At 42.1% G+C, this 22,761-nt stretch overlaps 1 protein-coding gene and 1 long non-coding RNA gene across 3 annotated transcripts in view; one reads left to right on the forward strand and one right to left on the reverse strand.

The window, feature by feature from the left end:
- LOC309807108 overlaps positions 1-22,535 on the forward strand; it is a 114,537-nt gene extending 92,002 nt beyond the window's left edge. For both annotated transcript variants that reach the window (XR_014294508.1, XR_014294509.1), the window contains 2 exons: positions 13,463-13,601; positions 22,448-22,535. This is a non-coding gene — a long non-coding RNA (uncharacterized lncRNA). The remainder of the gene's footprint in view (positions 1-13,462; positions 13,602-22,447) is intronic.
- LOC309807975 (putative spermatogenesis-associated protein 31C1) lies at positions 4,936-7,504 on the reverse strand (the record flags this gene model as incomplete). The annotated part of the gene is made up of 2 exons (XM_082627985.1): positions 5,633-7,504; positions 4,936-4,946 (listed from the first exon to the last, which is right to left on the reverse strand). Exons 1-2 carry the CDS (start codon positions 7,446-7,448, stop codon positions 4,936-4,938), a joined length of 1,827 nt encoding a protein of 608 aa, XP_082484111.1. The 5' UTR covers positions 7,449-7,504.
- Positions 22,536-22,761: the final 226 nt, after the last annotated feature.

Below are 22,761 nucleotides of genomic sequence, written 5' to 3' on the forward strand. Positions count from 1 at the left end.
GCATTTTCTGAATCCTCATGTACCGTGCCTGGCACGCATTATTTTATAGCTTTCTGGAAGTTTCATCAGCACCACTGGTATATCTGTGGTACGATGTGTGTGTGGAGAGTACAGAATGCAGGTCCGGGCTGGGGGCAACGGACTCTTCTAGCTACCACAGTGAGTGGTGCCCCTGCAAACCTGAGTAAGGAAGACAACTTGCCTTTGGGTGGGTAGTGTTACAATCTGCATGTCTCGGGGCACAAATGTAAAGACCGACCCTGTTCTGGGAATGATTATGATTCTGACTGACCTCAAAGGGGTAATTATGAAACCCCTGGATCATCAGGATCTGGATGTTCCCTACTTTTTCCATGGTGTGATCATGACTGAAAGTGTGGCTGTAGATATCTGGGAACATTTCCAGAAATGTCCTCCTGTAGGAGTTAATTATAAAGTAAATGTGTATAAAAGAGAAAATAATATTGAAACCTATCAAGGGGAGTAGATCTTAAGGGTTAATATTGTAGATGGACTACTTTGGAAAAAATCTTTTTCCCTTGGAGTATTAAGAAGTCATCTCATAATTGCCATCTCTCCACATTTTGTTCTAGAGTGCCTGGTTTATTGATATCAGTGTGAGACCTGTTTTAAATAAAAATCTATTTGTAAAAATCCGGATCTGTAATATGTTCTAAATATCATTATAGTGTCTTTTAACTATAGATTAAAAATCACTTCATTTTCAACAAAATATTTTGATGTAAACATCAAATGTTTTGAAAACAAAGGGGATCTGTTTTTGTTGTTTTCTCTTTTATCTAATTTTTGTATCCATTTTGTCTGGGCATATTAAATGGTAAAAATATTTATAAGATTTGCACTAGGTGAATCTTCTTAAAAAAAAATACTGAAGGCCACAGAGTCTGGGAATATTAATATCTTTTTAATAGATTGATCCCCCTTGATTTCTTATTCTGGAGTAAAGGTACAAGTTTTTCCATGAAAATTAGACACACAAATCATCTGACAGAATGTATGACAGATGGAAAATGATTGATGGGAATTTTGCTTTAATGCACATTGTTCGTTGTAATTTTGCCCAGCTTAATGAACTGTGAATTAATAATGAGGAGCAACACATTCAATGTATTATAGTAATAAAGTGCTTTTATGGACATTTTTCATGTTTCCAGACTTTCTTGGCCACCCTGAACAATTTTAACTCAAAGGATTAAAAAATAATCGCTTATTTAACTGTGTTAAAATAGTCAACTTTGAAAAGGATATTTTCCTGTATGAACTTTTTCCTAATTGATTCCATTTTGTTCTGATCAGTAAACTTACCTGAGTAAGCTGCACTATTTAAAAAAAAGTGATCTGATAGAGTATTAGATGACATACATGACCACAGTCCATTGTTTTCTGATTCAATGACATAAGAAAGTGAAAAATTAATAATTATACATTTTTTAATTAGGAGAATAGAAAAACTAAATTTCTTGTAGAAATAAGCCCAAAGAGTCCTCGTGTCAGCCCTGCTCCTCTTAAAAGACCGTGACGCTGTAATACCAATGGATAATCTGGGAGAGAACCAGCTGTCATTAAAATAGATTTTACCAAGGCAAGGACAATAGGTTGCTTATTAGCAATGAGAAATCAGTAGTCTTTTAGAAGTGTACCCTTTGGAAAGTGTGAGCTATATAATAAATGAAAGCCTTTCATTATTCATGGTTATAAGCCAAATGTAGATTAAATGTACACTACCTTCAATTCAGATATTAAGATATCCTTCCCTCAGTAATTTTATGAGGTAACATGTATAATGTCAAGCATAGGCTAAGTCATATATTTTATAATCTTTCAAAAATTTTTAAAGCAATGTGTTAACCCTATAATGAATATAAAATGGATCCTAACTGCATGTCTTAGAAAATGTGCATTTCATAGAATTATTGAAGAATGAATCCTTAATAGCCCATCTTTTTAAGTATGTTAGCTGAACGTTATGATTGTGTAATATCATTTTAGGGCATTACCACATTTTAAGAAATAAAATAATATTCAGAAGCATAATTTTGCCAGAATGTAAAATTTAAAACCAGAAATTTGACTTGTGAAAAATCCTCACATGATTATTGGCCTGTTAAAAACTAAAGCAAACCCCACAAACCTGATGCAAGCTATTATGTGCAAAATAACGTGCTAGTTACACAGCCCTCTGGGAAGTGAATGTGAGTCCGGATGCTTCTTTCTTGGTTTATTTCATTCCTAGAGTACCTTTGTTGCAGGTTTTTCTTATGTTTCCAAAGGAAACAAGTAAGCCATCGCAAGTTTAAGTTCTGTCCTCAATAAAGTAAAAAATGTGCCAGATACCATTTGACTGGATGATAACTAAACTGGACAAATATTTTCTCTCACTGGAGACTGACAGTGTTTTAGCTGTGCTTAAAATTTGTGATTCTCCTAAAAAAAGAGTACAAATGAAAACTTATGGTTACCAGGAGATGATAAGGGGGGAAGGATAAATTGGGAGATTGGGATTGACATATACACACTACTATATTACAAAATAGGTAATAATAACCTACTGTATAGCACGGGGAACTCTACTCAATACTCTGTAATGGCCTCTGTGGGAAAAGAATCTTTAAAAAAAGTGGACATATGTACATGTATAACTGGCTCCCTTTGCTGTACACCTGAAACTAACACAAATTTGTAACTCAACTATACTCCAATAAAAATCTTTTAAAATAAAAAAATAGAGTACTACATGCATTTCTAAGAAATAAACATTATTTTCTTCATTCTTCTAAAATAAATAAAAATAAAATAATGTAATATGTGATCTTCAAGCTAATGAACACCTAAGAATGAAATTTGAAAATCTACATTTGGAATGTATAATTCTTTTGTTCAGAGGCAGTGACATTCCAAAAGAACAAAACTTCTCCAACATTTCCCCATTTAGAGTAATGCTGACAGTGAGTGTCTGGTGGATCTCAGAGGGGCACAACTGATGATATATTTATCATGCTGCCAGTTTGCTAAGTGGTTTCATATTCACTAAGAAAGACTTGTCAATGGATACTGAAGAATAGATGTGAGGTCTCTGTGAGGTCTCTGTGTGTTGTCTCTGGGTGAGATCTCTGTGTGAAGTCTCTGTATGAGGTCCCTTTGGAAGGTATCTCTGGGAAATCTGTTAAATCTGTGCTAGGTTTCTGTCTGAGGGTCTGTGAAGCAACATGAGGTCCCTGTGTGAGGTCTCAGTATGTGATCTCTGAGAAAGGTGTTTGCGTGAGAAGTCTCTCGAGAGGTGTGTCCGTGAAGTCTTTGTGTATTGTCTCTGGGTCTCTCCATTTCTTTTTTTCTTTTGGTCTCTTAATTTCTTGTCTTACTGTACCTTATGGAAGACGGAGCAGCAAGAGAAGGGCAAAGGGACTTGCTTCTTTCTGTTTTCTTGCTGTTCCATCAGCATCACCTGTCTGTGGCACTCTCCCAGCAGGAGCCAGGGGGGTCCAAGTCCAGCTTCCCCATATTCCCAGAACTCACTTCTGGGTGCCCCTGAGAGGACCCAGCAGCAGCCAGGCTCAGGTCCCAGCCCTGTCAACTCTCTCCTCTGGGTACCGACCCCTCCCACAAGTCCTGGCTTCACTCTCACTGCTCTGCCCATTCTGGAGGCTGCCTTGGGAATCGGGGCCCAGAGGTAGGGCCTGGCTCCAGGGAGAAACCAGGGGTGTGAGCAGTCCTGTGCTCACTCTGCCCCCTCCACCCCAGGTCACAGCATTTCCACGTGTTGAGGGGCCTGACAGGTATGGGGGATGGGGTCCATTTCTGTTGTCATCTGGATCAGGGGCATCAGCTGGAACCGAAATCTCCACAATGAGAAAGACACCACCTGGAGCTGTGTCCACCATGCGCCCTGCACATGGCAGAAAATACCAAATCACTCTAGAGAAATTCTTCCTCATCTCCCTGCTTTTCCATATGGACAGGGGTCAGGAGACAAGAAAAGCTGTGCCAGAAGCAGATCAGTGGAACACTCCTGGATTGCACCCTGCCCCATCCACTTTGCACAGGTCACCTCCACACCACCACGAATCCTGTCTGATTGCTTCTTCACCTGCCAGGCTCTGGGGTGATCAAGGACTGGGAGACAGGCAAGGCTTACTACACAATCACAAGCCAGTCCCCACCTCTCCCCTGGAGCAGTCCTTGGGCCATGTGTTTATGTGAAGGTCACCAGACTAGGAGTCACATCCCAAGTTCCCTAGTCCTGGCTTTTACACCTATTGTTAAGTTATCCTTTCTAAAAGTCAAGAGGTGATGATGTGTAAGCTTATTAAATATAGTATTAAGAGATTCACCTTCCCTGATTTGCTTTACTTCTATAAGTTTGACCTTCTGTTTTGACCTAAAGGTGGTTTCTCTAGGTCTGTGATCTTAGAGTTGGAATAGAGTAGAGACCCTGGCGTGGGGCCATGGTGAGCTACTGGACCCTTAACTTTTCCTCCCCTTTAGGCCTTTAGATGGTGGTTGTATGTCAGGGGGCTGTTCTTTCAGAACTGCAAATTATGGGAATCTGGTACCACTTTGCCTCCTTCCTTGGATCCAATGATTTTTCTACACCTACATCCCACCCTAAATTCACAGTGTTTGACCATCAGATAGTTACTACCCACAGTCACACCCCTATCCCATTCATCCAAAACTCCTTCTCTGGGGTTAACATAGAGTGGAAGGTAGGTGACCCATGAACGCAGCCATTCATTTATATGGGACTGGACTCAACACAGCCCTCAGCAGCCTCCCTGATACTCCCCCCACCTACACACACAGAGCTGGAAATGCCATCCTTGCTGCTGCTCTAAAGTGTAGGAAAAACAGAGGTGGGGGAGGGTGATGCTGTACATTTTATTATGGCTAAGCTAAAAGGGGTTCATAGGGCATACCTCAATCCCAACCTTCATCAGAGAGAGAAGGAACTCTTAAGAGCAGATGTTGTATATTCCCTACCAAGAGATCCAGGGGCAAGATTTCTCCTGTTTCTGAACTCAGAGCCCATACTCTATTCCCCCCAGACTTCCATCCACTTGGCTCTGACACTTCCTGGAGCCTGAATTGGAATGTCCGGCCCTATCGTGTAAACCTATCCACTACAGTTGCATAAAGTTCAAAGTAGCATAGAAGGAGGAGAAAGACTGGTTGAACCAGATCCTTGGGTGTGGGTTTCATAGGTTTTTCCCATCTCATTGCTAGAGTAATTTTGGTCTGTGTAATGACAGTATCATAAGGTGCAATGAAGGGACACGAGACAAGGAGCAAGCTTGTGATGCTACTGTCCTCCTCCCTCCATGCCCCTCCCTTCTAGAAGACAAAGTGCACAGCACAGACAGCAGCCATTACACTCTGCTTTTATTAGAAAAAAAAAAAAAAAATATATATATATATATATACATGTATTGGGGAACATTAAATACCTTGGACGTGCTAAGGAGAAAATCATTCTCTCTACATGGACTGAATGTTTACTTGGAGACATGTCTTCCTACTAAAGGGAAGACTAAAGAAGGATTTTACTGTCGACCAGGCAAGACACCTCCCCAAAGATGACAATGCCTTGGACAGTGTTGATGGCGGGCTGGGGCACCTGGAATCCTTGGCCCATACTGGCAGGTACTAACTGGAAACAAACTCTTCTTGGGGGGCAAGGATGGGAGGCACCTTAGGCCCAGCTGCTCATCGTCGAACCTTACACTTTTCAAACTATGTTGGTGTCTGACTTCCCTTTCCCTGATAGAACAACTCTGGCCCTTGGAGGTGGCTTTATGACTGCAGGCTGTATAACCCATCATTCTCCGTTGCTCTGGGTAGGAGGTAAGCCTATGGCAGCAGAAACACCCACATACTGGGACTTGGAATTCCAGTTTGTGTTCATTTAACTTTGTGGCATGAAGTCCATGGTGAATTGCTCTTTTTTCTTCTGGGATCTGTCCAACAGCTGTCATGAGTGCCTGACCCTCAGCAGTCTCACTCTTCAAGATTGATCTGCTTTTGACTGATCCGTGACTCTGGGCAGTGGCTGATATGGGCTTGAATTTTTGCAGAGCATCTCGACCATTGACTTTTTTATTGGGGAAAATCCACTTTAAAAATAGCCTCATCCTTTTTCTGAAGAGGCTTTCTGGAGGGCTATGTTTCTTCTCTGGCATGAGCTGGAGACATCTGCTCCCAATAGAGTCTGTTATTCCCCTGACCTGGGCAGGGCGGCTCATACTTCCAGCTTGAGAGGTCCCTAATTCTTTAAACCTTTCTTCATGCTCGCCTGGTTTATGCCTCCTACAGTCCTCTCTTTTGTAAGTAGGGGCAATCATCTTGCTCTGGCTCTTCCATGAGTCTTGGAGTTTTGAAGTTTTGGGCTCCTGCTGCCCTAGGTTGCTCCTTTGGGCTTCCATAAGGCCACTTGGCTCCTGGGAAGCTAACCTGTCTCTGGTGGGGACTCTCTGGGGATGGCACTGAGGCACCTGAGAAGCCAAGTTGTCTGCAGCAAGGAACATGTGTTTGGGAAAGTCCTGAAGCTGGTTGTCTGACTGTACCTTTACTTTGGAGTTAAACTCACTGGCAACCCCCATGTTAAGGCATGGCTCACCTGGATGTTGGAAAACAGACATTCTAGGTAGTAGGAAACGTTTACTGGCCCCTGGCACCTCTAAACTCCTCATATGTACATTTGTGGTTTGGGATTTTGTCAACACTTTGGTTTCCAAGATAACACTAGACTGTGGTTGAAGAGCAGGAGACTCCTTGGCCTCCACAGCCTCCCTGGCCTCTTCACCTCTCAAAGATTGGGATCCTAAGTTCACCTCCATCACTGTTACCCTATGGCAGGGGTCTCCTGAGGCCTGACCACCACTCTCCTCTGTTGGCTCATTCCTGACCATTGCTGAACTTGGACCTGGCTCTAGGCTGTCCCTCTTGACCCATTCCACAGTCTCACTCTTCCAGGTTCTGCCCACAAGGCTGAGTGTGAGGGACTGAGAAGGTGGCCTGCCCTCCTGTCCAGTCAGAGAAGCCTTTGAGGGCCCATGGTAGTCAGCAGATGGAATCGCTCCCAGGGCACTCTGGATTTCCTTACACACAGTTGAGGGGACAAGGAGAGGCCTCTTCAGGGTAGGAACTGACTCTTCTGTTATCACCTTCTCTCCTGAATGAGCCTGAGGAGGTTTCTCCAGGAACTCAGCACACTTGACTGTTGAGTGGGACCCAGACACACAGGTGGCTGAAGGGGAAGAGGCAAACTGCAGAACGGTGGAGGGTTGGAGCTTTTTCCGCTTCAAGAGATTTATGGGCTTGAGGACCTTGAGGGGGAGGGTCCACCTGTGCTTTACCCAAAACCTTCTAATGTGTGCTTCCAGCACCTCTCGAGTGTCTGGATCAAGGAAGGAAACCCTACAGGAGGTGTTCATGCAGGGTTCCCAACCCTTCAAGCAGTATCTTCCACAGGCTCCAGCAGGCACTGCTTTGCACGTCTCACTAGGAGGGTCTTGACATGAGAGCTGATGAAAGTTGCCCTTGCCAGGAAGCCTCCCCAGGCAGCTATAGGAGAGCAGATGGGGCCAGGATGGCTGGACAGGACAGGCAGGGGTGGGCACCTGCAGCCCAAGAACCCTCCTCTGCCCCCACACTGACTTCATAATGCTCCTGCTCTCCCTCACCCTAGGGCTTTAGCCACGCCCTCCCATGGCTCCCCCTCCCAGGGCTGGGGTCACATTATAGGCTCTGGGAGGAAGGACGACCCAGGAGAGAAGGGGAAAGATTATTTACCTTTGCAGAAGTGAAACCAGGTTGTGAGTCCCCTCCAGTTCTTCCAGGCAATCTCTGCAAGCTGGAAATCAGGAGACTGGGTCATGGTGGTGAAGGCAGAGGCCTAAGAGTCTTTCAGGAGGCTGAGTGCAATGGCCCTTTAGGGAAATCTTTGGAGGATTAGACTCTGGAGCCCAAGTATCAGTGTCCAAGGCCACATGTCCCTGACAGTGATGGTAAGTCTCACTTGAAAAGGGTTTGTCCTTTGCAAAGTGCCTTCACGTTAATTAACCCCTGTAGCCCTTACAACTGCCGTGTAGGGGAGAAAGGTCAGTGGTCATCACACAGAGGAATCTGAGCAAAGTTAAACAACTTGTCCACAGTTGGACTTGGAGGTCCCACTTCCCAACCCAGGCACCAATGGTCCACCACAGTCCACACACCCCATTTCTAGGTCCTCATGGCTTCATTCTAAGCACAAATTTCTGGGAAGTATCTGGGCTCTGATCTCCTTCCAACGAGCCTTCCCAAGGCTCTGTTTCCTGAAGAATAAGCTCTGCCACTGGCATCCTCAGAGACCGTGAAGCTGGGCCCTCAGGATTAGGAGAGATGGAAGCTAACTCTCGGGGGCACGCAGGACTGAATGGCAAAGGCTTACCTTTCAAAGATCCACTTTTCTTCCTACTCCTGCTCCTCCCCTTCAGCTCTACTTGATGCTGAGAGAGAAGAAGAAATGAGGGGCTAACACCCAACTCTCACTGTCATCTATCTAGGCAAGCTGTGTTCATGAACAACATGACTTTCTACATTTAACTAAAACTCTGTGGGGTTTTTTCCCCTTTTACTTATTTTTAAAGTGGATAAAAATATTTTCAGTTTTTCTTCTTTGAAGAGTGCAAAGAAGGATTTTTTTTTTTTTTTTTTTTTTTTTTTTTGCGGTACGCGGGCCTCTCACTGTTGTGGCCTCTCCCGTTGCGGAGCACAGGCTCCGGACGCACAGGCCCAGCGGCCATGGCTCATGGGCCCAGCCGCGCCGCGGCATGTGGGATCCTCCCGGACCGGGGCACGAACCCACGTCCCCTGCATTGGCAGGCGGACTCTCAACCACTGCACCACCAGGGTAGCCCAAGAAGGATTTTTTAAGTTTTAATCACCATAGATTTCTTCTGTCACTGTTCCTCTGATCAAGAAACACACACATTCTCAGACCTAAATGCCCACGTGAGCTTTGTCAGATAGGATTCTGCTTCCCAAGGCCAGACCTCCACTCCAGCCTCTTCTCTCAGGCTCTCAGGGGCTCAGCATTGCCCTTAGATCAGCCCCAACACAGAGGAAGGTCTCACTTGAGACACCCGCTGTGGGAAGGTGGCTGGTGAACCAGGGCTCAGGGGTCAGCCTTCCTGCAGAGATTGAACTCTTAGTAATCCAGTCCTTAACCATTAGTCACTGCATTGGGGACTTGCCCTGGAGCCCTCTACCATACCTGAACTCCTGGTCTACGATCTCAGACTAGAAATCCTCATGCCCACTCTAACCCCTCTCTGGCCTGGCTTTTCCCTAGAAGGATGATGTTCTCTACTTTTCTGAGAGTTCCCATCTCAGGAGTCTCTCTAGGTGGTTAAGAAAAGTGGAAATAAGAATAAGAAAAAAAGAGATAATCTCTGCTGGGATTAAGCCAAAGGTTTCTTACCTTCCTGATGTTTCTATGTTTCCTAGGTGGTGCTAAGAATGGATTACTCTGGAAGCAGGGGAGTAACATTAGGAAGAGCCCCAGTCCACACAGGAACCCAAGGATGATATCAATCACCCAGGAAGTTGGGCTGGATCTCAGCCAGATAGCAACCGTGTTTTTCAAAGAAAAGAGATTCTCCATCTTCTGAACTGCATTGCTGCCCTCAGGCAACAGAGCACTGGGAGTTCACTTGATGGCAGAACCCCAGGCCTGCATCACAGAGCTGTGGCCTTGTCACAAAGGGCTCCTGAGTGTGGGGGAGGGGCAATAAGAGAAAGAGGCTGAATCACTGCCCTTCCTTCCCATCCAGACCCACAGACACCTGCACCCTCCTGGGGCTTCCAGATCCCTCCTTCCAACTACTCTCATCCTGTCAGAGAGACCTAGTCAATTTTCTGTTCATTCCATCTGGAACCTGGTTCCTTCATCCATTAGAGACCTTTACTTGAGGCCCACCAACTTGATAACTCTTGAACATCTTAAGCTGACCCTGGAAGACTGGCTGTTTCACAGACATTTTTACTCAGGATTTCCTTTGTCCTCAGCTCCAACTTTCCCACGTCATGTTTGTGTCTTGTGTAAACCCAGGGATAGAACTTGAATTTCTTTTACACTTATTTAGTTTTGTGAATTTTGAATAGTGTATGTTTTGCCTCATTTTCTATCAGAGGGAACTACACACAAAAATTAAAATAATTTATTTTTCAAAATTCATAAGTATGAAAGAATTATAAATAGTTATGTAATAGGGAAGAACAAATCTGACTCCACATCAGATCTTTTTTACTTTAATCTTTATGCTTTGTTGCCTGAGCTAACTCTGTCCATCCCTGTGACCCAGGCTGGCTCTGCACTTTTTGTAAAACAATGTTGCCTAGAGCCTGAAATATACAGGATAGCCTATTTCTAAGGCTCTGACTTTTAAGAGCCCATTCATGGAGATAAAAAGTTGCAGAACAGAGAAGAATAATTGTTTTGTTGGCGGTTTACAGGAACACGTGACCTGACCAGGATCTGACCCATCTGGCCAGCTGCTAGAGCAAAGGATCCAACACCAAGATATTTGCAACAATTAGCCATGCCCCTCCCTCACCTTGCCTTTAAAAAGGCTTTGCTGAAAGCCTTCAGGGAGTTTGGGGTTTTTCCTGGGCATGAGCCACGTGTCTTCTTGCATGGCACTGTGTAAACCTTTCTCTGCTCCAAACTCTGATGTTTCAGTATTTAGCCTCACTGTGCATCAGGCACACAGACTTGCATCTGGTAACAGTTAAACCTTCAAATGATATTTTTGTAAGTTTGTAGTGTTTATAATTCTGGAGTTAGTAAACCTTTAAACTGCACAAAAACTTTTGGGACACACTGCAAACACGCACACACACACGTACTCATTTTCCTTAACCAATCTAGTACTTTCAAATCCAATAATCCATAATTTTCTACTTAAAAAAAAATCGTTCATATGTTGTCTCAACCCAACTTCTTAGTTTGCAACGATAAGACAGTCCCCACTCTCCAGATAAATTTTGAATCCATTAGGGCTGCTATAACAATATACCATAGACTGGGTAGATTAAAGACAAGAGACACTTATTATCACAGTTCTGGAGGCTGGGAAGCCCAAGATCAAGTCACCAGTATGGCCACCTCGTAGTGAGAGCTCTCTTCTTGGTTCACAGCTGGAGCCTTCTCTCTGTATCCTCATATGATGGGAGGAGGCTAGAGATATCTCTGGAGTCTCTTTTATAAGGCACTAATCCCATTCATGAAAGCTCATAAGCACTTTTGCATGGCCCGGCCTCCTATCTTTAAGAGGTAGGATTTCAACATGTAAATTTTGAGAGAACATTAACATTCAGACATGTGCACGCATTCTATACCCGGAAGCTAGGAATGGGTTAGGGTGAGCCAAGGTCCTGACCCTAAAGGGCTGTAGGGTGAAGAGTAGGACTAGGGGTCAAACCCTTGGGGCTGAGCCAGGTCTTGAGCAGCCTCTTCAGATATCCCTAGTGTGTTATGTATGTATTCTCTTTTCTGAGTGTGCCTTGCCTTTCCTGCCCCATCCTCCCAGCCCCCTGAAGCTTCAAGTCCAGCCTGACTAGAAAGGGAGCTTTGAGTCTTACACAAAATTCCCTTATGACACCACTTCCTATCCCTTAACAGTAACACAAGATTCACTGAAGGATTCACATGGTAAATATGTCTTAATGCCCCATGAGGGCTTTAAAATAATGTGTATTCTCTGCTTGTTGGTCATAATTTTATACAGTTTTAGTGGGAACGTGGGCATGTGAGTTTATTTGGCTATATTGCCATGAATGTGCACTTTCACAAACATATCTCCTACATCTACTATTTTTCCTACAGTCTTTTCCTCCCATATGATAGTCTCACCTTAATTCCACCTTTTATCAAAATTTAGACTTAGGTCTGTCACCATGTGGACATGCTTTGTAACAAAATAGCTTCAACCGAGGAGGTCAGTGGAAGGCCTGGACCAGCTATCTTGGTTCCATGATAGTAAGCAAAGGATCGCAAACTCCCATGTTAAGCTTAAGCAGAAAGCAAAGTTTAGTTAAGCATAGGTACACTCTCAGAGAGGGAGAGAGAGAAGGAGAGAGAAAGAGCAGGCTGTTTCTGAGAACAGGCTATTTCAGCGAAGTGAAGCAAGCCCAAAGCAAAGTATATCGAAGCAAAGGTACACTCTCGGGGTGGGGGGGGATGGGTGTACTGTTTCTGCAAATTGAAAGCAGCATTCCTATAAAGGCTTACGAGCGCTTTTAAGGAGCATTTTGCAGAGAGGTGGGGGTGAGTGACAAGGATCATTATTTGATTGACAGTCCTGAGCTATGGAACAAGTTTTCTGCTGCGCATGCTCTCATCCTTGAATCCCCAAGAAATGCCTACTGGGTGGGGGGAGGGGCAAAACCACATGTAATTTATTGTAATTATGGTATAATGAGTTTGGATTTACTGTAGGTTATACACCTGTCTGGTCTGGGCATGCACAGCCTGGAGAAGTCCCCTTGTGTTACTGTGCCTCTCTTTAACAGGATAAGCTGCCCACCACCCGACCATAGTTTCTCCCGTTCTGGGTGGAGTCAAGGGAGAGTCCCCAGATGGCTGGGTGTGACTCAATTTCTTCTTCTTGTCTTTCTCACCACTGTCACCTCCTTGCTGCTAATGTCTGACTAACTACCTAACAGGTCTTCTTTGCATTCATATTTGCTCTCTAAATTTTCTCTATTACTTGATTTTCAATATGTTTTGTTTGATGGGGGTTTTTTTTGAAATTTAAAAATCTTATGATAACATTTACCTTGATTTATTTAATTATTGTTCTACTGTTATTGATTTCTGCCATCTTATTTTATGCTTTATTTTCTACATTTTCTTTATTGTTTCTTTTTTTCCCTTCTTTGGCATCTTCCATTTTACAGGTCAAGGGTACTTATGTTTGTTTGACATTTGGGAATTTTTAGTATTGTAATGGTTTTATATCTTGAATTATGTTAATTTTCTCAATTTCTTACCCGTGGATGAAAAATGTTCCCTGCCATATCAGTAGACAAAGGATGTTGCAGTCATCAAGTCAGACGTCAAAGCAGGAACCCTCAACTGTGCACCTTGAGGGGATTCGGGATGGAGAAAAACAGGGTACTGGTTCTAGAGTTAAGGTGCATATCAAAGGAATGATTTCACGGAGCCCAGATTCTTTCATCTTCTCATACATAGAAAAATGCTAAAGTCCTTAACTTGAGAGGTCTAGTTTTCTTTAATTAATAGTAATCTTTTGATGTTCTGACTACCTGGTTTTTCTTGACTGCTCCCTTAGGTCTTCTGAGCAGTTCCTCAGAGTGATCTGACAGGCTGTGTTCTGGGCTTAAGTCCTCAGAAAATCTGCCAAATAAAACATAATTCTCCTTTTGGGTTGTGCATACTTTTCAGTCAGCAGTCTTGGCAACCAATGAAGGGGCCCAGAGCAGACTTTTCTTCTTTGCCTGAACTCTATGAGGATCCAGAGTCCTGGCACCAGCAGAGGCTTCTTGGGCCTGTCCGCTTTCTCCGAGAGTCCAGACGAATTTGGGTGAGTATCTCCTGGTTCTTGGATCTCCAGTTTTGGTTGATGATCCTAAGTTTTATTCAGTGGTGTTAAACTCTTCTCTTGAGTAGTAGGTTATCCTTGAAACTTGGTTTCAAGAAGAAGTACCTGGGTCATCCTCAGTGAAAGACACTGGGAAGATTTTTACTCAGTTTAAACACTGAGAGTTTAACCTCGGTAGAAAAACACTGGGAAGACTTTTGCTCAAGTGGGTTAGCCTCACTTAAAAGACACTGGGAAGATCTTGCTCAGTTTAGACACTGCGTGGTTTATCCTCAGTTGGAAGACTGGGGAGACTTTGCTCAGGTGAAAGACACTGAGTAAAAGTTGGACTGGGTAATTAGGTGGAAGACTAACCTGTCTTCCTTGAATTGGCTACTTTAATAGAGTTTGTCAAAATAAAAGTGATCTTCACAAATTGAACTCAGAATGGGGAACTTAGCTTTCAATACAAAAGGAAAAGGAACAACAACAGATTTCCAGCTTCCAACGGATATCCTGGCCAGGTTTATGTACATACAAAATTTACATTTACAAGTGCTTACTTTCTTGGGACTTAAAGAAAATCTTGCCCTAAAAATGACTAAGATAGGACTCTTTTATTGCATATGCAGTTAAGTTAGAAAAAGCTGGCTTGATAAAAACGTCTTTTCAGAATTCTGACTTCAAAAAAACAAAAGGCTTTCTAGGGGAAACTTGCATTTCTCTTCCTGTGTCTTTGAAATGTTAAGTGTTCTGATATTCTTCAGTGTGTGTGTGTGTGTGTGTGTGTGTGTGTGTGTTTTGAGAACTTGGTCACTACCATCCAAAAGTACTTATATGGTGTACATTTGCCAATTTCCTCACTTCCGTTGTGAAAGGAGTTCCCTATTCCTAAGAAAATGGACCTATGTCCGACTGACACAGAAGATGGAGATTTAGCCCAGTGCATTTATATATGTATATCTATTAAATTTATGTATATATATATAATGCCTAATGGAAACATCTCAGATGTTCTATTTGGTATTTTTCTTTAATTTTACTTATAAAATTGTGACCATTTTTTAACTCAAAAGAGGAGAACTTTAAAAATTAATTAAGAACACATCCTCAGTAGTCTAAGGTTCAGAGTGACTTGGCAGAGAAAATTGCTGAATGGTTAGATAATAGTGCTGGTGTGCTTGGCTATTGTAACACTTTACATTTGAGTTTCTCTTCCTTGAAATTACAAGAACTATATGACTCAAGAGAAAGATTGATAATTAGGAATATTCTGCTTGCTTTATTTTTTTTTTATTATTTTGTTGTTGTTGTTGCGGTACGCGGGCCTCTCACTGCTGTGGCCTCTCCCGTTGCGGAGCACAGGCTCCGGACGCGCGGGCCCAGCGGCCATGGCCCACGGACCCAGCCGCTCCGCGGCATGTGGGATCCTCCCGGACCGGAGCACGAACCTGTGTCCCCTGCATCGGCAGGCGGACTCCCAACCACTGTGCCACCAGGGAAGCCCCTCTGCTTGCTTTTCATAGAGCCTGTTGAAGAACATTTTCATTATTTGCAGGTCATAGGAAGGAACCTTCCTGATCTAAGTTTTGAACAAGTAGTGTGGCAACACAAAGCTATGACTTAAAAAGGAAATTTGAAATGACCTATTTCTTTTGGCCTCTCAATCCAGATATCTGTCAGTAAAATGCGTCACTTTTCAGTCAAATGGGTGGTCAGCAATATAATTTTTTATTGGGAAGCTGAAAGACACCATTGCCAAGCAGAGCACCTGCCGTGTTCACATCTATATTTGAGCATCTTTCGTTTTCCCAAGGGGTGCAAGGGAAGAGAAGGCAGGCAGAGAAATGCACTTGAATAAAGCTTTTCAAGATGGATAGAACAGAGAGCATTCCCAGAGGCGGGTCAAGTTCAACCCAAGAACAACTCTCTCAGTGCTTTCACAACTAGGAAAAATACAAGACCAGTAGTAACTCAGCTCTCAAATCAGTGCTGAAATCCAGCAGAAGGTTGTTAATATTGATACGGTTAACATACATCAAATAGGATTACTGAATTTTTCTGAATCCAACTGAACTCCCAGGATTGTTTGGTTTCAAAGGCTGTTGGGCTCAAGATGCATTTGGTTTTAAATAATCCTTCCTAAAATGTTCAGCTTTCAGTCTAATATGATTGAAACCCAGCTTGAGTGTGTCTTATAATACACTGGACTGGAAAGACTATGGGCATTGAATTATTCAAAACATGGCAGGCGAGGGAGTGATATGTGGGGAGGATGTGATCATAGAAATGAGTGAGACTTGATATGTCTTGTTATCTCATTTGATTTACCTGTTAGAACTCTTCCAAATATTAGAGGAAAGAAATCAATATCAATTTTCACCTGTCACGTTCCACACTTCAATGATGAATGAATGTCAAATTTGACCACAGTTTTCTGTACCACCTGCTCTGAAATAATATTTCTGGGCCTTTATTAAAAAGGTAAAATTTTCATTGAATTTCCAAATATGATTCTGCAGTGGCTAATTCAGCTTGTTTTATTAGTAAGCAAGTTCTGATGAGTAATACTAATTTAATAAGCCTGCATGTGAGGTTAAAGTGTCAACTATTCCCGCCGAAGGTGATGAGATATGACTGTGATGTGGTGGTAGGGCACTCACCTTCCTGAACGAACCCTGCGAGCACACAGTTCTTGGGAGAAACCAGTACAAATCTGATATCATTTTGCATGTCTCCTGTAGCAGTGGAATGCACACACATACAAACATGATCATGGGTGAAAAAACACACATGCGCACCTTAGAGGCTTACATTAATTTCTGAATATAGTTCTCCGGAAAGAAAAAGCTTTACTGATGATTTGTATTTTTATACTTTATTGTTTTATCCATACTGAAACACTTCATGAAATCACTTCCTGTTTTGTTGTCCATGGAATCCTTTCCATTTTGAGATGCTAAATATAAATCGAAATAGTGATTATAGTCCTTGGCCATGAAAGACTAAGTTACAGAGAACCCGGTGACTGGAGGTCAGAGCTGCCACGGAATTATTCTCTGCTCCAGAGACCATCAGAATATCACTGTGTACCCACTTAAGGATAGAATGCTGCTATTGAGAAACGAGCTCTCTTTTATTTCTACTAAAAGGAGAGAACAGTAGGGGACCTTGGCTGCGCGAGTGTATGAGACTTTCTCTGTTTTGGACAATAAGCCAAAAACAATACATGAAATAGCCTCACGCCTTTTGTCTTTTGTACCCAGCTCCTTCCTGTATTGCTCCTGATCAATTACACTTAAATCAACAAGAGTTGCTTGAACATTTTGACAGTTATGTTCCCCATACCCTGAAAGGGTTACTGAGATAAAGCTATTTCAAAAATACTCCCTCCAAATTTTTTCAGGGTGGCATCAATGAAAGTAACTTAGAGGAAAAAAACTTGAGTTCCTGGCCTACCACTCTAAGGCCAGGCAAGCATAAACCTTCAGAGCAAAACCTAAGTTTGCTCCCAGTTGAGAATTTGGTTTCCACGGTCTTATATAAAAAGTATATGGAGACTTTAATTCCCTATAAGCCCTTTCCAAAGAGTGAATACAGTTCATCATTCGTAAGAGATGATGAAAGTTACAATTTTGTTGAATAGGTGGAATATATATTACATATAATATACATATTTATTTTTTATATATATATATATAATATATATATAAAGTTACTATTCAGAGTCCTAAAACGTGGATTTTTCTTACTTACCAAGAATGAACAGTAACTTGATCTCTAAACAATAAAGCACCTGGTCATAACAGAATCATAACAAATATTTGATATCAGAATGAATTCACTGTTCAGGTGTAAAGAGGGAATAGCTTCAGTTTTCCTCTTTCGTGCACCCCATTATTGCATCCTGGACAGAGGGGATTTTCTTGATTTTAATCTAAAGGAGAAACGGTCACTTTTGTTGAGATGGAAATTGACCACCCCAGTAGGCAGAGGCACTGTTTTTATTTGGCTGAATTCATGTTTCTAGTGATAATTCAAGGTGTAATAGGGTTTTCTCAGCCACTCCAAAATCTGAAAATGATAAGCATCTCACCAGAGTTTCAGGATGGCCCATTACCTATTCTGTGGAACGGATATACAAAATACCATGTTTCATCAATGTCTTCTTTGACTTATTAATGAATGGACAACTACTGAGTTAAGACAGTGTCTCATCCTTGCTTCAAAAAAATAAAAACAAAAAAACCCCACAAACACAAAAAAACTGTTAACAATGAAAACTTATTATGCCAGGCCTTAGTATGGCCTGACTTGGAAATTTAGTTTCAGAGGCTTTTGTGAATATACCAAGGGAAGAGGACCTAGGTGTATCTTATTCCCACAGGCCGCCAATAAATATTTGCTTAACGGACAAAAAATTAATATATAGTATAGGAGAGAACCTGACAGATGCTTAACATTATTGAGTGATAGCAATGCCCAAACTCATCTGTGATCAAACACTATGAAAGTATCCTCCTAAGGATAAACTTATTACAAATAAGAAGTGAAAATTCAATTATGCAGATACTTTCAGTGTCAGCTCTGATATGCAAAAAGCATGGAAGTTGTCACTGTATCTTGTCCTTACAAGATAATGCTGTACAAAATGAAAATCAATGACTTTTCTCAGACGTGATTAATAAAACATGTAACTATGAAAGAATTTTCAAATGGTAATTATGTATGTGTATATATGTGTCTCTGAAAAATCTGTGTCAAAGAAAACTGAGGCTATCAGTATAAACTTCTTTAACTTCTATCTCTTCTTACCTTTATTTCCTCCCAAACTTACCAGTATCCATCCAGCTCGAAGGATACAAGTGATTTTTATATACTGTGCAAGGTGTTTTTTTCTTATTCATATGTCCATGTTTCCCCAATTCTCTAAATTATTATCTACATCTTCAGGATCTCCTTTATTGGTTCCTTCATTTCAACATATAAAATATAAGTCCTTCTCATTCTAAAAAATTCTTTTTTGCTAATTACTTTCTCTTTTCATCCAAACTCCTTGAGAGTAGCCTATTCCCACTGTCCTCACTAGCCCCGCCTGGCCCCGACAGGCAGCCCTACACCCTCAGTTTATTGCCATCTGGCTTTTTGTCCACCACTTCACTGCACTGCTCTAAGGTCACTGGGGACCTAACTGCCCAAATCCAATGGACACTCACATTCTCTGAAGGATGACACTGTCATCTACTTCCTCCTTCTTGAAACTCTATCACCTCTCTCCTTCCCAGAATTCTTTCTCTGCTTATTACTTAAACGTTGTCAGTACTCACAATTCTCTGAAATCTCATCCATTTTCATGATTTTAATGACTGCTGGTATGTGCTGAGGACATTCAAATTTTTATCTTTCCATGTCTTCACGTGCATGTCCAGTTATCTACCAGTTTGTCTTCGGAATTCTACAGGTGCTTTAAAATTCTACATGTCCAGAACTAAAGTCTTTTCCCCACTTCAGTTCTTTATCCCCTATTTCCAAACTCAATGATACCACCACCCAACCTTAGTCACACAGATGGGGGTTCAGCCTCCGCCTCCTACTTCTTCCTTACTTCCCAAGGTCAAGTCTTGCTGGTAATTTCCTAAATACAATTAGAACTTATTTCCTCCCTTCATCTATACCTTATTTCAGACCCCTTTCTTCTTGCTATTACCTGGTCTAGAAGTTACGAAATTGCTGTTTGGTGGAACCAGTTGTTAGACATTCTATTAAAAAAGGACTCTAGAGTCAAATAGCTTTGAGGATGGCTGTGTACCATACGCCTGCTGTGACGATCCAGAATGAACATTAGCCTACAGCAGCCCCGAAAAGCTGTACAGTAAAGAAACCTGATTAACTTTACTTAAGCCAGGTTTTCCCTTCTGCCGGCCTAGAAACCTTTCAGTAGGGACAGGAGAGGAGGTGGCAGCGTGAAAATCCCACTTGAAAATATAAAGCACTGCTCCTCAGAAGAGTGGGGCATAATTATCTCCAGGCTTCTTCAGATTCCTCATCCATACTGACGTCAGTGGTCTAAAATGCCACCTGAACTTGTCCCTTCCATTCTTAGCTATTTTCTGAGGAAACCAGCTCCACACACATGGGTGGTTAAGACCCGCTCTCCTCCTCCTCGCTGCCTCCTTTAAGGGCACTTGCCGCTGCCTGGGGACACTGCACTGATCCTCCAGAGCCTGTGCCTGTGGCTCTGTGACACACCCCTCGCACACTCACGGCTCTGGACTTCCGCTGTCCACTCTGCCTTGAGTATCCTTGCCTTTCACCAGCTGACTCACCAGTTTCTCACGAGTCCTTTAAGACTTAGCTTAGGGACTGCCTCTTTTGATGACTTTTCTTTGCCTCACGGCTCCCCCTCTTCTTCCACAAACACTGACTAAACGCCCTGAATATACCCGTCACAGCAGGTCACGTGCAGGATGAGACATCTGCTGTGCGTCTTCCCCTCTCACTCCACTGCTAAAGGGCCAACACTACATCTTGCTCGTTGTTTCACTCCTCTAACACTCAACCCATGACTAAGGAACTAACTAGTACTGTAGTAGCCCTCTTAGTAACAATCAGGCAGGACCTTCTACCAGAAATCTGACACTCCAGCTTTTCTCTGATCTCACCTTTCAGTCTGACTGAACTAAAGACTTATCTGTACATGTTTTACCAGGGAGACATCATTTAATCCAGAGATGTGTCATCACATACTCTTACATACTCTGCCATTTAAAAGTTCTGCTCAGATGGGGGAAGGAGACAGGTGTGCTTTCTGACAGCCCCACTGTTTTTGCACTTCTACTGGTCACTGGCTTCTCTCAGTGCCTTCCTTAAACCCTTCTTCTCTTAACAAGGAAACAGGATAACAAAGTAATTAAGAGCCTGGTTACAGCCTATGTGTGAACAGAAACATAGCCAAGGACATAGAGAATAGACTGGCGGTTGCCAAGGAGGAGGGGGTGGGAGAGGGTTGGATTGGGAGTTTGGGATTAGCAGATGCAAACTGGTGTATATACAGGATGGATAAACAAAAAGGTCCTACATGCGACTTCCCTGGTGGCGCAGTGGTTAAGCATATGCCTGCCAATGCAGGGGACATGGGTTCAAGCCCTGGTCCGGGAAGATCCCACATGCCAGAGAGCAACTAAGCCAGATGTCACAACTACTGAAGTCCAGGCACCTAGAGCCCGTGCTCTGCAACAAGAGAAGCCACCACAATGAGAAGCATGTGCACCTCAACTAGAGGAAGCCCGCATGAAGCAACAAAGGCCAAACACAGCCAAAAATAAATACATACATACATACATACATACATTTATTTTTAAAAAGTGCATGTATTTAAAAAAACCCCAAAAAGGTCCTACTGTAGAGCACAGGGAACTATATTCTATATCCTGTGATAAACCGTAATGGAAAAGAATATGAAAAAGAATGTACATCAATGTGTAACTGAGTCACTTTCCTGTACAGCAGTAATTAACACAACACTGTAATTCAAGTGTATGTCAATAAAAAATAAAATTAAAAAAAAATGCCAGAAAAATGGTCACATAAGGGGAACTTCCCTGGTGGTCCAGTGGTTAAGACTTCGCCTTCCAATGGAGGGGGTGAGGGTTCAATCCCTGGTCGGGGAGCTAAGATCCCACATGCCTTGAGGCCAAAAAACCAAAATATAAAACAGAAGCAATACTGTAACAAATGCAATAAACACTTTAAAAATGGTTGACATCAGAAAAGATCTTTAAAGAAAAAATTCACATAAATCAGAAACAAATGAAAGATAATAAAGTCCATACATTAAAAAAAAAAAAAGAGCATGGGTTCGGGTCACATTGCAACTTCCCACTTACTTATAGCTGTGTAATTCTGGGCAACTCACATAATGTCTCCTCAGACTGTTCATCTATAAAATGGGGATGGTAAGAGTTCCCTACCTCAGAGCGTTGCTGTAATCCATAAACACGGTTAAGTGCCTTGGTAAATGTTTGAGGCTCTCTGGTTATTATGAATTAAAATATGTCAATGGCTTCTGGCCGTGTGATTTATAATAGTTTGATGTTTAACCAAATGGTAAAACTATTCCATTTATTATTCCCATCTCTTTTTAACCCTTAGCCTGCTTTGTTGTTTATGTTTTCTCCCACCACAGAGTGCTAGTTCCAGGAGAGTAAAGGCTTTATTTTGTTCACTGCTGAAAGCAACAGCACCCAGAAAAGTACTGTACATATGAAGCCCTCAGTAAACACTAGCTGAATGAATGGTGCAAAGTGTTACAAGGAAAAGTACACCCAAACTTTCATTATAATAAAAAAGTATAGATAAAAAAATCTTTCTCTAATGGCTTCCAGTCAAGTAACTGAAAACACCATATGCTATAATAAAAACATAAGTAATTTATGAAAATTTGAAGGCAAAAACATAATTTTAAAAGATTTAGACCTATGTTAGGCGTGATAGAGTATGGATGCTTTCTTGAAATTCACAATCAGATCCAAGAGTATCACTTTCAGACTGTTCTAGTAGACTGAGTTTACTTTTAGTTGTCTTTGATGAAACAGTCACTATTCTACTCTCTTTCTTAACAGAAATGTGTTTTTTCGAAGACTCACTTTTAATTGGTTTATTAACCAAAGAATTATTTTGCCCAATTCCTTTGCTTTTCTGCTTTACAGGTGAGTCAGAGCAGGAATGCAGGTCCTTCCCAGGTTGTTTCTTAGCAGAGTAGTTTTTGGTCAATTCACCTGCTTTGCTCATTTTCTCTGAAGAAGACCTGCTATTTCTAGATAATTCCTCTTCTTTTCTTTGACTTCCAGTTCCAGAAATGACATCTGCTGAAGGAGAACATGTTCTAGCAATGAAATCTTCAAAAGACTCCTGCTGCTGCTCTGTGACTGGCACCCCCAGGTTGTCTTTGGAAGTTTCTAAGGCCTCCTGAGTAGACGCTGGGACACGGAAGGAGTCGAGAGGCAAAGGAATCCTAGCATCACCTGTAATTTTCGGAAAGTGGAGGGGAAGACAAAAGACAAGACAAAAATTCAGTGATGAACAAAGCCAACCATTAAAAAGTAGAGTTCAAAACTTCAATGTTACTCTGTAATCTTATTATTAACACAGTCAATTGATTAAT

This window comes from Mesoplodon mirus, assembly GCF_964341445.2.
Source record: "Mesoplodon mirus genome assembly, chromosome: 7".
NCBI classification, from domain to species: domain Eukaryota; kingdom Metazoa; phylum Chordata; class Mammalia; order Artiodactyla; family Ziphiidae; genus Mesoplodon; species Mesoplodon mirus.